Genomic DNA, 17,227 nt, shown 5'->3' on the forward strand with positions numbered 1-17,227 from the left:
CTGGACCGGCTGTTCTTCCAGCTCTACCTGTTGCTCCGTAGGTGCTTGGGATGCTGGTTGGAGGAAGGTGAGTACGGGTACCACAACTGCACCACTGACTTGAGTCCAAGACCGAGGGAAGTCTCCGAGCACAGTACTAACCATATCTTCCCTTTCCTCTACGGGTCGATGGTCTTCTTGTTCCTCTTCAGGGTTCCGTAGCTGTTCAGGACACTTCTTCAGGTGATCCCGGGATACAATGGCTGTGGTCTCCCCTCCGTCTTTACTGATGGTACAGACCTTCAGGTTCTCGTGGCTTGAGGGCAGTACGGTGTACGGGTCCTTCTCCCACTGGTCGTCCAACTTGTGGAGCCGTCTTTTCCTCTTCAAGACCTGCTCTCCGGGCACCAGGGGAACAGCGGGAGCATACTGGTTGTAAGTTTTCTCTTGTCTCTCCCTAGCCTGACAGAGACTTCGCTCCACGCTCTCCTGTACTTTCCGGTACTGCTGCTGCCTCTCTGTGTCCCAGTCTGCTTCTGGTGAAGTGTCCTCGGGTGTCAGGACTCCCATTTCCAGGTCAACAGGTAACTTACCAGGTCTCGCCCTCATTAGGTAAGCCGGGGTACAGTTGGTGGAACCTACCGGGATGTGGTTGTATAGGTCCACCAGATCGGGCAGCTTCTCAGGCCACAGACTGCGTTCTTCCAGGGGCAACGTTTTCAGAAGATCCATTACCACCTGGTTCATTTTCTCACAAAGTCCATTAGTTTGTGGATGATAGGGTGTCGTCCTTATCTTCCGGCAGCCATACAGATTGCAGAATTCCTGGAAGACCTCCGCTTCAAAGGCAGGTCCCTGGTCCGTCAGCACTTGGTCCGGGTACCCGTGTGGACGGCAGAAGTGCTGCTGGAAGGCTCTAGCTGCTGTTTGAGCCGTTAAGTCCTTGACGGGGACAACAACCAAGAACCGGGAGTAATGATCCACGATGGTTAACGCGTAGACGTAGCCACTTCTGCTTGGGGTCAGTTTTACATGATCCAAGGCTACCAGTTCAAACGGCTGCCGGGTGACGATGGACTGCAGGGGAGTCTTCTGGCTGGCACGGTCCTTCCTCCTCAGGTTGCACGGGCCACAGTCTCTGCACCACCTCTCGATGGTTCCCCTCATGCCTACCCAATGGAACCGCCCGCGCAGCAGGAACTCCAGCTTCTTCCATCCGAAATGCCCAGCTCCATCGTGGTATGCCTCCATCACCATGGCTGCGTCTCGTCGTGGCACCACTACTTGCCAGATTAGTTCATGCGTCCGGGAGTTAACCATCCTGCGGCACAACTTCCCCTTGTAAAGGAACAGTCTACTCTTTTCTGCCCACAGTTGCTTGGCTTCCTCCGGAGCGTCTGGGTCAAGGCGAGCCTCTGGCCGAGTCAGCATCTCCTTCACCAGCTGGACGGCAGGGTCACTGTCTTGCGTTTCCGCCCAGTTGTAGTGAGGTAAGGGGTTAAGCGTAGCGCCTTGCTTACTCCTTACCCGATGGGAATACTGGATAGTCCCATGACGGTGAAACGCGGGGAGTTCGACTTCTTCCAGTCCCTCTGGATCTTCTCCTACGTCCGGTAGGTTTGGCATCCTGGACAGGGCGTCCGCGTTGGTATTGGAGCGTCCTGCCCGGTTTTTGATGGTGAACTCGTAGTTGGACAGGCGGGCCATCCATCTCTGCTCTAGGGCACCGAGTCTTGCCGTGTCCAGGTGTGTCAACGGGTTGTTATCCGTGTACACGACGAACCGGGAAGAAGCGAGGTAGTGCTTAAAGCGTTCGGTGACTGCCCACACCACTGCCAGGAACTCTAGCTTAAATGAGCTGTAATTCTCAGGGTTTCTTTCGGTGGGTCGCAGTTTTCGGCTGGCGTAAGCGATTACTCGCTCTTTCCCCTGCTGGATCTGGGACAGCACGGCTCCTAGCCCGATGTTACTTGCGTCGGTGTAGAGGATAAAGGGCTGGCTGTAATCCGGGTACGCCAGGATCTCATCCCCCGTGAGGGCCATCTTCAGCTGGCGGAAGGACTCTTCTTCCAACTTCTCCCATCTGAAGGGCGGCTTCTGGTTCTTGGCCTTCCGGGACTGGCCTATCAGGAGGTCCTGCATAGGAGCTGCCTTTTTGGTGAAACCGGGGATGAACCTGCGGTAGTAGCCTACCAACCCGAGGAACTGCCGCACTTCCTTTACACTGGAGGGACTTGGCCATTCCTTAATTGCGGTGATCTTATCAGGGTCGGGAGCCACTCCGTCAGCGCTCACCACGTGTCCCAGGTACTGCACCTTTGGTTTCAGGAGGTGACACTTGGAGGGTTTCACCTTTAGGCCGTAGCTTGCCAGAGCTTCGAACACTTCCGCCAGGTGTTTCAGGTGGTCCTCATAAGTCTTAGAATATACGATGACATCGTCCAGGTACAACAGGACCGTCTCGAAGTTTCTGTGGCCCAGACAGCACTCCATTAATCGTTGGAAGGTTCCTGGTGCGTTGCAGAGTCCGAACGGCATGCAGGTAAACTCGCTAAGTCCCATCGGGGTGGTGAATGCGGTCTTCTCCCGGTCCGCCTCTGCTACAGGAACCTGCCAGTACCCACTAGTGAGATCCAAGGTAGAGAAGAAGTTAGCAGATCTTAAAGCAGCCAAAGACTCCTCTATCCTTGGTAAGGGGTACGCATCCTTGTGTGTGATACGGTTGATTTTCCGGTAATCTACACACATCCTCATGGTGTTGTCTTTCTTTTTGACTAAGACTAGTGGAGCTGCCCAGGGGCTACAGCTATCCCTGATCACCCCAGCCTCCTTCATGTCTCTAAGCATCCCCTTGGCGTGTTGGTAGTGTGCAGGGGGTACGGGTCGATACCTCTCTTTTATGGGAGGATGGTCTCCCGTGGGGATGTGGTGTTCTACCCCCTTGACTCGCCCGAAGTCTAACGGGTGTTTACTAAACACTCTCTCGTACTCTTGAACCACCCGATAGACTCCCTGTTTCTGGTGTGAGGGAGTGGAGTCAGTACCCAAATGTAGTTGCTGACACCAGTCCTCCATTGTTTTCTTAGAGCCGTTACCTTCCTCCGGGTGAGATGGAGGCAAGGGTTCCACAGATTGTATAGCATTTTGGTTAATGGTATATAATTTGGCTAGCGTGGCATACCGGGGCAGGTACACTTCCCTCTTCCCGATATTGATTATGCGAACGGGCACCCTCCCATGGCGTACATTAACCACCCCCCGTGCTGTCAAGATGGTGTGCCTACTGTCTGAGTAAACTGGTTCTACCATTGCCTGGTAATCTCTACCTCTCAGACCAATAGCTGCCCGGCACCAAATCATCATTTCACTTTTTGGGGGCATGGCAATAGGGAAAGGGTCACACATTCTCACGCTACCAATCTCACCGCCGGAGAGTTCCACCTGTTGCCGTCGCATCAGTGCCCGGATCTCTTTTTGGAGCACTCGCTGCTCGCCGGAGTTGGCGTTCTTGGCAACCTGCTGTAAAAGAAAAAATCACCTCTGCAAGACAATTTTCAATTACATTAGTTCCTAGAGTTATCTTTGGGTGACTCTCGTGTTTGTCAATGTCTACAATGATCAGTCCCTGTGCTGCCAGTTCAACTCTACCAATTTTAATGGTCACCTCTTTAAATCCGATCTATGGCACGGGCTGACCATTGCTGGCGATGATACTCAAGTCGTCGTCAGGGTAGCGGGTAATATCCGAGTCATTCCAGTACTGCTTGAAGAGCACGTACGGGATGGTGGTGACCTGTGACCCGGTGTCCAGTAGGGCACTCATAGGAATGCCATCCAGTACCACAGGCAAGACTGGACGTCCTCCCACATATTTGTCGCGCCAGTTCGATGGGCCTGATGATCTTTTTCCTAGGGGTTGGCCCTCTACCCTAGGTTGTGCCAGTTTAAAGGACAGTACCTTGCCATATGTCCGGGTTGATTACAGCGGCGGCAGATGGGTCGTCCGTCCTCGTTGTATCGGTCGCTGGGTCTTCCTCTGGCCGGTGGGGTCCTCCTTGGTCGACGCCACGGGATGTCCTCCGGTCCGGATGCCAGCTGGATCTTCCCTGGAGTAGAAACCTGTAAAGACTGCACAGTTCGGGTTAGCGCAGCAACGCTTTTAGCTAGCTCTTGGACCTGATGGTGCAGGTCTGGAGCCGGGTCATTGCTCAAAGCCTGCGCATCAGCTCCCACAGGCCCTGCCGACAAGGGCGCCGCCTCCTGGTGGTAAGTGGTAGTGGGGCGTCTGTGGGTCACAACGCCACCTGGTGCCGGTTCTCGGAGCACCCGGATGGCTCTGTCCTTGAACTGTGCAAATCCCAGATGAGGGTCCTGTAAGGCCATTGCCCGCAACTGGGTTCGGTGGGCATTGCAATATAAACCCTCTATAAATTGTTCAGTCAACAGCCTGTCCTCGTCTCCCACGCCGTCAGGGTCGGTCTGCTTAATGGCTCTCAGGGCTTCTTGTAGGTTTAATGCATAGTCCCTTATACTCTCATGTGCCCGCTGTTTGCACCCGTAGAATCTGAGCTTGATCACGGCTGAGGTGCGGGTATCAAAGGTGTCCCTCAGCCGGGCCAGTATCCCTGCGACAGTCCTCCCCCCAGGTGGCCAGGACTTTACCTCCCTTTGGGCTGCCCCGGTTAATTGGGCCACCAGGATGCTCACTTTTTGCCCTTCTGTAAGGGGGTACACCTGGAAGAGGCTATCCAGCTTTTCTCTAAAGTCATGCAGGGTATGCGATTCCCCTGAGTACTGGGGTAGCCAGGCTGCCCCCGGGATATAGGGCATGGTGAAAGGCATGACCGCAACAGCGGTGGCGCTGGCGGGGGTTGAAGCGGTGAAGCTCTCCTCCGTATCCGACATCCTTCTCCCCCCTAGTGGACCGTGGCCTACCTTGCGATGATCCTCTTCCGTAGGCCGCGGCTCCGCAGTGGATCGTCAGGGTTGAGGACCTTCCGTCGCGCTCCTGTGACGTCGGCGTCTGCTGGGCTCCTTCCAGGACCTTACGCAACGTCCGGACGTGAGGCGGGACTTCAGTTCTCGCGCGCTTTCGGAGTCCACGCCCCTCTTCTTCCCGCGCGGCGTCCTCAAGATGGCGTCCAATGGCGGGAAACCTCCACGGATGGCGGGAAGAAGGCCGAAGATGGCGCCGGATGGCGGGAATCTTCACCACTGGTAAGTTTGAACAGTCTTTTTCAGGCACGCAGTACCCGGTGGTTGCGGGCACGAAATCCTGCCGACTATGCCAAAAGTTGACGCACCCCTGGGCCTGTGTCGCGCAGCGCTGCGCACGCGGGAGCTTACCCGGAGCCGGATCTGTTGAGGGTAGTAGTCTCGTGGCGGTGACCCGGTCCGTGCCTAGGGAGTCAGACTAAGTGGCGCTGTATTAGCGGTAGATGTTGGACGACTACGCCACCCGTTGAATGCAGCTATGGAGCTGCCGCTGCAGGGCAGACCGCTGAGGCCGGTGGTAGGATTGTGCAGTGTAATAGTATAACCCCCAACGGGAGGGGTATGGCCTCAGGGCAGCCGACGTGGACGATGGGGGTAGCAGGAACCACTCGGAGACGGTACGGTGTAGTTCAGGGTCTTTACTGGTGACAAAGATAGACCCTCCCGGAGTACTGGCTAGCGATTGGGGCCTGGTCAGTCCTTGAGCAGATGGGATCTCCCCTGGCCAGGCGGAGTTGTAGGCCTCCCAAACTAACTGTACTCTTCTGGCTACCTTGCTAGAGGCGGGTAAAAGTAGCCCACGTCCCTGAGTGTGCCGTGTGGTGCTCACCCGTATGGCCGGTGACTCGGGGCCTTCTAGTAGCTTCCGCTCCACGACGGCGGTGCTGGTCCCATGCGTGTGACCGTGCCTTCGGGTTTCTTGGCCAGAGGACCTGGAATCCCCTGCCTGACGGATTCTGCTGCTGGGTGGGAGTTAGTCCCCACAGCCTCGGACTCCGGGTCCGGTAAGAAATCTTCTCAGTCAGGGCGAGCTCTGCAGCTGCCAGCCCCTGACTCCTTGTAACACTGCTCCCACAGAGTTCCTGATGTTCTGTTCCTATATTTGCTTCTTTTCTCTGTCTCTACTTCTTCTCTACTCACTAACCCTGCCTCAGCCCCAGGTTTATATAGGGGAAGTCCTTCCCCTCCCAGGACTGGGCAGGAGGTGTGGCATGCATAGGATTCCTGACCAAGAGACCTCCCACCTGCTCTCAGACATAACATTGCTGTTACTGTGGAAACCAGACCCCTGGGGTGCCACACTGCAACACCATTAACAAGAGGCACCACTAACCAAACACCATGAAGACCAAGGAGATCTCCAAACACCATGAAGACCAAGGAGATCTCCAAACACCACCATGAAGACCAAGGAGATCTCCAAACAACACCATGAAGAACAAGGAGATCTCCAAACACAACCATGAAGACCAAGGAGATCTCCAAACACCACCATGAAGACCAAGGAGATCTCCAAACAACAGCATGAAGACCAAGGAGATCTCCAAACACCATGAAGACCAAGGATATCTCCAAACACCACCATGAAGACCAAGGAGATCTCCAAACACCACCATGAAGAACAAGGAGATCTCCAAACAACACCATGAAGACCAAGGAGATCTCCAAACAACACCATGAAGACCAAGGAGATCTCCAAACAACACCATGAAGACCAAGGAGATCTCCAAACATGTCAGGGGCAAGGTTGTTGAGAAGTACAAGTCAGGGTTGGGTAATAAATAAATCTCCCAATCTCCGATGATCCCCCGGAGACCATCAAATCCATTATCATCAGATGGAAAGACCATGGTGCCACAACAAACCTGCCAAGAGAGGGCCCCCACCAAAACTCTCAGCCCAGGCAAGAAGGGCATTAATCAGAGAGGCAGCACAGAGACCAAAGGTAACCCTGAAGGAGTTGCAGAGTTTCCAAGTATAGACTGGAGTCTCTGTCCTCGTCCTGTGGCCATTCCCCTCATCCTATGGCTGCCCCTCGCCCTATGGCCATCCCTCGCCCTATGGCCGTACCCCTCATCCAGTGGCCATCCCTCGCCCTGTGGCAGTCCCCCTCTTCCTGTGGCCATTCCCCTCGTCCTGTAGCCGCCCATCGCCCTGTGGTCGTCCCCCTCGCCCTGTAGCCGCCCCCTCTCCCTGTGTCGGTCCCCCTCGTCCTGTGGTCACCTCTCGCCCTGTGGCCGTCCCCCTCACCTTGTGGCCGCCTCTCGCCCTGTGGCCGTCCCCCTCATCCTGTGGCCGCCCCTCGCACTGTGGCCGCCCCTCGTCCTATGGCCGTACCCCTCGTCCAGTGGCTGCCCCTCACTCTCTGGCCGCCCCCCTCATCCAGTGGCCGCCCCTCACACTGTGGCCATTTCCCTCGTCCTGTGGCCACCCCTCGTCCTGTGGCCATTTCCCTCGTCCTGTGGCCATCCCCCTCGTCCAGTAACCGCCCCTCATCCTGTGGCCATCCCCCTCGTCCTGTAGCCGCCCCTCATCCTGAGGCCATCCCCCTCATCCTGTGGCCGCCCCTTGCTCTGTGGCTGTCCCTCGCCCTATGGCCGTACCCCTCGCCCTGTGTCGGTCCCCCTCATCCTGTGGCCACCTCTCGCCCTGTGGCCGTACCCCTCGTCCTGTGGCCGCCCCTCGCCCTGTGGCCATCCCCCTCATCCTGTGGCCGCCCCTTGCACTGTGGCCGTCCCTCGCCCTATGGCCGTGCCCCTCCTCCAGTGGCCGCCCGTCACCCTATGGCCATCCCCCTCTTCCTGTGGCCGCCCCTCACCCTGTGGCCGTCCCCCTCGTCCAGAGGCCGCCCCTCACCCTGTGGCTGTCCCCCTCTTCCTGTGGCCACCTCTCACCCTGTGGCCGGACCCCTCGTCCAGAGGATGCCCCTCACCCTGTGGCTGTCCCCCTCTTCCTGTGGCCGCCCCTTGCCCTGTGGCCGTCCCTCGCCCTATGGCCGTACCACTCGTCCAGAGGCCGCGCCTCACCCTGTGGCTGTCCCCCTCTTCCTGTGGCCGCTCCTCACCCTGTGGCCACCTCTCGCCTTGTGGCCATACCCCTCATCCAGAGGCCGCCCCTCACCCTGTGGCTGTCCCCCTCTTCCTGTGGCCGCCCCTCACCCTGTGGCGGTCCCCCTCGTCCAGCGGCCGCCCCTCACCCTGTGGCTGTCCCCCTCTTCCTGTGGCCGCCTCTCGACCTGTGGCCGTACCCCTCGTCCAGAGGCCGCCCCTCACCCTGTGGCTGTCCCCCTCTTCCTGTGGCCGCCCCTTGCCCTGTGGCCGTCCCTCGCCCTATGGCCGTACCCCTCGTCCAGAGGCCGCTCCTCACCCTGTGGCTGTCCCCCTCACCCTGTGGCTGTCCCCCTCTTCCTGTGGCCGCCCCTCACCCTGTGGCCAGCCCTCGCCCTGGGGCCGTATGGCCGTCCCTTTCATCCTGTGGCCGCCCCTCGTCCTGTGGCCGCCGCTCACCCTGTGGCCGCCCCTCGTCCTGTGGCCATCCCCCTCATCCTGTAGCCGCCCCTCACCCTGTGGCCGCCCCTCGCCCTGTGGCCGTCCCCCTCGTCCACGTTTCAGAAATTCAGAGAAAACACATATAATGCTGCGTTATTGGAATATTCCAGGTCTGCTATGTCTGTAGTGTCGCCGCTCCGCTCCACGTGGCTGTGCACAATACTGCTGTGTGTGTATCAAGGACAGGAATGCAATGAGAAGAAATACTTTTGTTTCTGGATTTACATTAGTTCTGCAGAACACGTGGAAACAATGAGTCCTACCTGATGTAATAGTCGTTGCGGATGAGCAGGAAATGCTGCAGAATGGACAGGAGGAAAGCTTCGGATGCCGTGTCCTTCAGCATATTGTAGAGGAGATGGTAGACTTCATTAATGTCGGTGAACAGAGAGTCAAGGAAGGTTCCGATACAATGAGTGAGCACATACCAGCGGTACAATGGGAACGCGGCAAGAAAAACCTCATACAAAGGAGAGAAAGATGCAGAATGAAGGGCGCGAAGAGAAAACATTACCCATTATTTACACTTTTCTATGCAGAATGTAATTTTGGTTGGTCACAGATGCATTGGGCGTCTTGTTGGAGCGTCTCGTCCATGCTGCAATGTCCTTCGTTTACAGTTAACGGTTTTTGGGAAGACAATAGTTACCGGATTATTGGCCTTCGAGATCCACTTCCTTCTATCACCTGTTACAGAACCGTTGTATAATGGAAAGTTCTGAAACTTTCTAATAAACTTTTTCTTTCAATTTCTCTTCATTTTCAATATCTCAACTTGATTTTGATACATTGAGAAGTTTTTGAGTCCTGGTCATGTCTGGCTGAGTTGTTGGGTTTGTTGCAAGGAGTCAGCGGATTCAATCCTCTATGACCCCAACTCGGCAAAACTGCACAAATTCATTCACTGTCCTGGCTCCAGGGGTGATACAGTGCAGATAAAAGCAGAATGGAATCACAAAATAACTGAGCAGCCATGATATGCTATATGCATTATTATTGTGCACTGCGCCAGGCCGGTGGGCAGAACCAGCGCTACGTCTCTACATTGGTCGCCCATCAGATATCTCCTTGGGGTTTGGAAGTTCACATCACTTTCTGAATTGCATTTTCTTGTTTTTTTAATAGCAGCAGAAAACTGGAAATCAATTGGAATGCATCTGCAACCTAGCCGATAGCAATGACGTCCAGCGGACCCTACTGACTGAGAACGGGGCTATTGAGTTTGGTCATGACGTCCACCATTTTATCCTAAACTTTTCTTACTTCCATTGGAGAAATCATCAGAGATCTTAGGTTACAGTATATTTGAAAACATAATGGTTAATGTTACACGCCAGGCAAAGCTGACACATTGTATCATATCTACATCAAAGAAGTCAGGACCTGACCCAGGGGTCTTCTCTTCTGTGTGGTTCACACCCACTCATCATATAAAGAGGCCCCCTAAGTGTTTGCAGATGCCCTGCATTACAGACCAAACCAGAGCTGAGAAGCTTCCAGAACTTTATAGGCAACGATGACTCGGAGGAAACCTGATCATATATGAATGTCGCCCCGCGGACCACCTGGGAGGCCACGCTATGTACGGTGGTTGTAAACTGGATGAAGATCTGTTAGATCCAGTTCAGCTTCCACAGGAGCGGTCACCTCGTTGTGATTAGTAATTATCTCCACCAAAATGCGAATTATTGTTGACAGTCAAACATGGAAGGTGAGTGCAGCTCTGGAGTATAATACAGGGGATCCGACCCGTGCACCAAATATAAAGAAGGGCAACGCTGATAGGAAGATAATTTGTGTAACACAACAAGTATGGGTCATTATATGTGACTGAGTACGGATTCAGGTGCTCCATAGGGGGCCTAGTAAACCCAAAGTGGGGGCTTGTAAACCCATAGTGGGGGCTAGTAAACCCACAGAGGGCCTAGTAAACCCAAAGTGGGGGCTAGTAAACCCACAGAAGGCCTAGTAAACCGACAGGAAGACAAGTAAACCAACAGAGGGCTAGCAAATCCAAAGGGGGCCAATAAACAGACAGAGGGCCTAGTAAAAGGACAGGGGGACTAGTAAATCCAAAGCGGGGGCTAGTAAACCGACAGGAAGACAAGTAAACCAACACGAGGACTAGTAAATCCAAAGGGGGCCAGTAAACTGACAGGGAGACTAAGACTAGTAAACCAACAGAAGTATAGTCAATGTGCAGGGGGCAAGTAAATCCAAAGGGTCTGATTGTGATGGGGCTCGTGCCAGGACATGGGGATCAGTAGATAGCAGTCCTATGTAGAGAGGATTTGGGAAATGATCACTAACAGGTAAAGAAGGGATTTAGGTAAAACAATAACATTTTATTTAGTTACTGGACAGAGCTGAGAATAGTCAGAGGAACACGTGTTTGGAGATATTGGCCCAGAACTTATATTAGGAGCATGTTTGGTATTTCTGGAGCTCAGAACTTAATTTTGGATATTTTTTTTATATTTCGTGTAGTCAACACTTATTTTTCGAGAATTCATTTTATTTAATCTAATCCAGACTTATTTTTGGAGTATTTCTTATATTTCGGGTATTCTGTATATATTTTGGAGTATTTCTTATATTTCGGGTATTCTGTATATATTTTGGAGTATTTCTTATATTTCGGGTGTTCTGTACATATTTTGGAGTATTTCTTATATTTCGGGTGTTCTGTACATATTTTGGAGTATTTCTTATATTTCGGGTGTTCTGTACATATTTTGGAGTATTTCTTATATTTCCGGTATTCTGTACATATTTTGGAGCATTTCTTATATTTCGGGTATTCTGTATATATTTTGGAGTATTTCTTATATTTTGGGTATTCTGTATATATTTTGGAGTATTTCTTATATTTCGGGTATTCTGTACATATTTTGCAGTATTTCTTATATTTCGGGTATTCTGTACATATTTTGGAGCATTTCTTATATTTCGGGTATTCTGTACATATTTTGGAGTATTTCTTATATTTTGGGTGTTCTGTATATATTTTGGAGCATTTCTTATATTTTGGGTATTCTGTACATATTTTGGAGTATTTCTTATATTTTGGGTATTCTGTACATATTTTGGAGCATTTCTTATATTTCGGGTATTCTGTATATATTTTGGAGTATTTCTTATATTTTGGGTATTCTGTATATATTTTGGAGTATTTCTTATATTTCGGGTATTCTGTACATATTTTGCAGTATTTCTTATATTTCGGGTATTCTGTACATATTTTGGAGCATTTCTTATATTTCGGGTATTCTGTACATATTTTGCAGTATTTCTTATATTTTGGGTATTCTGTACATATTTTGGAGCATTTCTTATATTTTGGGTATTCTGTACATATTTTGGAGCATTTCTTATATTTCGGGTGTTCTGTACATATTTTGGAGCATTTCTTATATTTCGGGTATTCTGTATATATTTTGGAGCATTTCTTATATTTTGGGTATTCTGTACATATTTTGGAGCATTTCTTATATTTCGGGTGTTCTGTACATATTTTGGAGTATTTCTTATATTTTGGGTATTCTGTGCATATTTTGGAGCATTTCTTATATTTTGGGTATTCTGTACATATTTTGGAGTATTTCTTATATTTCGGGTATTCTGTATATATTTTGGAGTATTTCTTATATTTCGGGTGTTCTGTACATATTTTGGAGCATTTCTTATATTTTGGGTATTCTGTGCATATTTTGGAGCATTTCTTATATTTTGGGTATTCTGTACATATTTTGGAGTATTTCTTATATTTCGGGTATTCTGTACATATTTTGGAGCATTTCTTATATTTCGGGTATTCTGTATATATTTTGGGGTATTTCTTATATTTTGGGTATTCTGTACATATTTTGGAGTATTTCTTATATTTCGGGTGTTCTGTACATATTTTGGAGTATTTCTTATATTTCGGGTATTCTGTACATATTTTGGAGCATTTCTTATATTTTGGGTATTCTGTACATATTTTGGAGTATTTCTTATATTTTGGGTATTCTGTACATATTTTGGAGCATTTCTTATATTTCGGGTATTCTGTATATATTTTGGAGTATTTCTTATATTTTGGGTATTCTGTACATATTTTGGAGTATTTCTTATATTTCGGGTATTCTGTATATATTTTGGAGTATTTCTTATATTTCGGGTATTCTGTATATATTTTGGAGTATTTCTTATATTTCGGGTGTTCTGTACATATTTTGGAGCATTTCTTATATTTCGGGTATTCTGTACATATTTTGTAGTATTTCTTATATTTCGGGTATTCTGAACATATTTTGGAGTATTTCTTATATTTTGGGTATTCTGTACATATTTTGGAGTATTTCTTATATTTCGGGTGTTCTGTACATATTTTGGAGCATTTCTTATATTTTGGGTATTCTGTATATATTTTGGAGCATTTCTTATATTTTGGGTATTCTGTATATATTTTGGAGTATTTCTTATATTTCGGGTATTCTGTACATATTTTGGAGTATTTCTTATATTTTGGGTATTCTGTACATATTTTGGAGTATTTCTTATATTTCGGGTGTTCTGTACATATTTTGGAGCATTTCTTATATTTCGGGTATTCTGTACATATTTTGGAGCATTTCTTATATTTTGGGTATTCTGTAAATATTTTGGAGTATTTCTTATATTTCGGGTATTCTGTACATATTTTGGAGTATTTCTTATATTTCGGGTATTCTGTACATATTTTGGAGCATTTCTTATATTTTGGGTATTCTGTACATATTTTGGAGCATTTCTTATATTTCGGGTATTCTGTATATATTTTGGAGCATTTCTTATATTTTGGGTATTCTGTACATATTTTGGAGCATTTCTTATATTTCGGGTGTTCTGTACATATTTTGGAGTATTTCTTATATTTTGGGTATTCTGTACATATTTTGGAGCATTTCTTATATTTTGGGTATTCTGTACATATTTTGGAGTATTTCTTATATTTCGGGTATTCTGTATATATTTTGGAGTATTTCTTATATTTCGGGTATTCTGTACATATTTTGGAGCATTTCTTATATTTTGGGTATTCTGTATATATTTTGGAGTATTTCTTATATTTTGGGTATTCTGTACATATTTTGGAGCATTTCTAATATTTCGGGTATTCTGTATATATTTTGGAGTATTTCTTATATTTTGGGTATTCTGTACATATTTTGGAGTATTTCTTATATTTCGGGTATTCTGTACATATTTTGGAGTATTTCTTATATTTCGGGTGTTCTGTACATATTTTGGGGTATTTCTTATATTTTGGGTATTCTGTACATATTTTGGAGTATTTCTTATATTTCGGGTATTCTGTACATATTTTGGAGTATTTCTTATATTTCGGGTGTTCTGTACATATTTTGGGGTATTTCTTATATTTTGGGTATTCTGTACATATTTTGGAGTATTTCTTATATTTTGGGTATTCTGTACATATTTTGGAGCATTTCTTATATTTTGGGTATTCTGTACATATTTTGGAGTATTTCTTATATTTTGGGTATTCTGTACATATTTTGGAGTATTTCTTATATTTTGGGTATTCTGTACATATTTTGGAGTATTTCTTATATTTTGGGTATTCTGTACATATTTTGGAGCATTTCTTATATTTCGGGTATTCTGTATATATTTTGGAGTATTTCTTATATTTTGGGTATTCTGTACATATTTTGGAGTATTTCTTATATTTCGGGTATTCTGTACATATTTTGGAGCATTTCTTATATTTCGGGTATTCTGTACATATTTTGGAGTATTTCTTATATTTCGGGTATTCTGTACATATTTTGGAGCATTTCTTATATTTTGGGTATTCTGTACATATTTTGGAGCATTTCTTATATTTCGGGTATTCTGTATATATTTTGGAGTATTTCTTATATTTCGGGTATTCTGTACATATTTTGGAGCATTTCTTATATTTTGGGTATTCTGTACATATTTTGGAGTATTTCTTATATTTTGGGTATTCTGTACATATTTTGGAGTATTTCTTATATTTCGGGTGTTGTGTACATATTTTGGAGCATTTCTTATATTTTGGGTATTCTGTACATATTTTGGAGTATTTCTTATATTTTGGGTATTCTGTATATATTTTGGAGTATTTCTTATATTTCGGGTATTCTGTACATATTTTGGAGTATTTCTTATATTTTGGGTATTCTGTACATATTTTGGAGTATTTCTTATAATTCGGGTGTTCTGTACATATTTTGGAGCATTTCTTATATTTCGGGTATTCTGTATATATTTTGGAGTATTTCTTATATTTCGGGTATTCTGTACATATTTTGGAGTATTTCTTATATCTCGGGTATTCTGTATATATTTTGGAGTATTTCTTATATTTCGGGTTTTCTGTACATATTTTGGAGTATTTCTTATATTTCGGGTGTTCTGTACATATTTTGGAGTATTTCTTATATTTCGGGTGTTCTGTACATATTTTGGAGTATTTGTTATATTTTGGAGTATTTCTTATATTTCGGGTATTCTGTACATATTTTGGAGCATTTCTTATATTTCGGGTGTTCTGTACATATTTTGGAGTATTTCTTATATTTTGGAGTATTTCTTATATTTTGGGTATTCTGTACATATTTTGGAGTATTTCTTATATTTCGGGTGTTCTGTATATATTTTGGAGTATTTCTTATATTTTGGGTATTCTGTATATATTTTGGAGTATTTCTTATATTTCGGGTATTCTGTACATATTTTGGAGTATTTCTTATATTTCCGGTATTCTGTATATATTTTGGAGTATTTCTTATATTTCCGGTATTCTGTACATATTTTGGGGTATTTCTTTTATTTTGGGTATTCTGTACATATTTTGGAGCATTTCTTATATTTTGGGTATTCTGTACATATTTTGGAGCATTTCTTATATTTCAGGTATTCTGTATATATTTTGGAGTATTTCTTATATTTCGGGTATTCTGTACATATTTTGGAGTATTTCTTATATTTCGGGTGTTCTGTACATATTTTGGAGTATTTCTTATATTTTGGGTATTCTGTACATATTTTGGAGTATTTCTTATATTTCGGGTGTTCTGTATATATTTTGGAGTATTTCTTATATTTTGGGTATTCTGTATATATTTTGGAGTATTTCTTATATTTCGGGTATTCTGTACATATTTTGGAGTATTTCTTATATTTCGGGTATTCTGTATATATTTTGGAGTATTTCTTATATTTTGGGTATTCTGTATATATTTTGGAGTATTTCTTATATTTCGGGTATTCGGTACATATTTTGGAGCATTTCTTATATTTTGGGTATTCTGTACATATTTTGGAGCATTTCTTATATTTCAGGTATTCTGTATATATTTTGGAGTATTTCTTATATTTCGGGTATTCTGTACATATTTTGGAGTATTTCTTATATTTTGGGTATTCTGTACATATTTTGGAGTATTTCTTATATTTCGGGTATTCTGTATATATTTTGGAGTATTTCTTATATTTTGGGTATTCTGTATATATTTTGGAGCATTTCTTATATTTTGGGTATTCTGTACATATTTTGGAGTATTTCTTATATTTTGGGTATTCTGTACATATTTTGGAGTATTTCTTATATTTCGGGTGTTCTGTACATATTTTGGAGCATTTCTTATATTTTGGGTATTCTGTATATATTTTGGAGTATTTCTTATATTTTGGGTATTCTGTATATATTTTGGAGTATTTCTTATATTTCGGGTATTCTGTACATATTTTGGAGTATTTCTTATATTTTGGGTATTCTGTACATATTTTGGAGCATTTCTTATATTTCGGGTGTTCTGTGCATATTTTGGAGCATTTCTTATATTTCGGGTATTCTGTACATATTTTGGAGCATTTCTTATATTTTGGGTATTCTGTAAATATTTTGGAGTATTTCTTATATTTCGGGTATTCTGTACATATTTTGGAGTATTTCTTATATTTTGGGTATTCTGTACATATTTTGGAGCATTTCTTATATTTAGGGTATTCTGTATATATTTTGGAGTATTTCTTATATTTTGGGTATTCTGTACATATTTTGGAGTATTTCTTATATTTCGGGTATTCTGTACATATTTTGGAGCATTTCTTATATTTCGGGTATTCTGTACATATTTTGGAGTATTTCTTATATTTCGGGTATTCTGTACATATTTTGGAGCATTTCTTATATTTTGGGTATTCTGTACATATTTTGGAGTATTTCTTATATTTTGGGTATTCTGTATATATTTTGGAGTATTTCTTATATTTCGGGTATTCTGTACATATTTTGGGGCATTTCTTATATTTTGGGTATTCTGTACATATTTTGGAGTATTTCTTATATTTCGGGTGTTCTGTACATATTTTGGAGCATTTCTTATATTTTGGGTATTCTGTACATATTTTGGAATATTTCTTATATTTCGGGTGTTCTGTACATATTTTGGAGCATTTCTTATATTTTGGGTATTCTGTACATATTTTGGAGTATTTCTTATATTTTGGGTATTCTGTACATATTTTGGAGTATTTCTTATATTTCGGGTGTTCTGTACATATTTTGGAGCATTTCTTATATTTCGGGTATTCTGTATATATTTTGGAGTATTTCTTATATTTCGGGTATTCTGTATATATTTTGGAGTATTTCTTATATTTTGGGTATTCTGTACATATACCTT

General features: G+C 45.0%; 1 protein-coding gene across 3 annotated transcripts in view; it reads right to left on the reverse strand.

The window, feature by feature from the left end:
• DIAPH2 (diaphanous related formin 2) overlaps window positions 1–17,227 on the reverse strand; it is a 2,453,123-nt gene that overhangs the window by 1,662,116 nt on the left and 773,780 nt on the right. For all 3 annotated transcript variants that reach the window (XM_073642200.1, XM_073642202.1, XM_073642201.1), the window contains one exon: window positions 8,786–8,902. In XM_073642200.1, the coding sequence (XP_073498301.1) occupies window positions 8,786–8,902 (117 nt within the window). The remainder of the gene's footprint in view (window positions 1–8,785; window positions 8,903–17,227) is intronic.

Source organism: Phyllobates terribilis, unplaced genomic scaffold (assembly GCF_046119375.1).
Source record: "Phyllobates terribilis strain yellow unplaced genomic scaffold, ASM4611937v1 Scaffold_7__3_contigs__length_470593459, whole genome shotgun sequence".
Lineage (NCBI taxonomy): Eukaryota > Metazoa > Chordata > Amphibia > Anura > Dendrobatidae > Phyllobates > Phyllobates terribilis.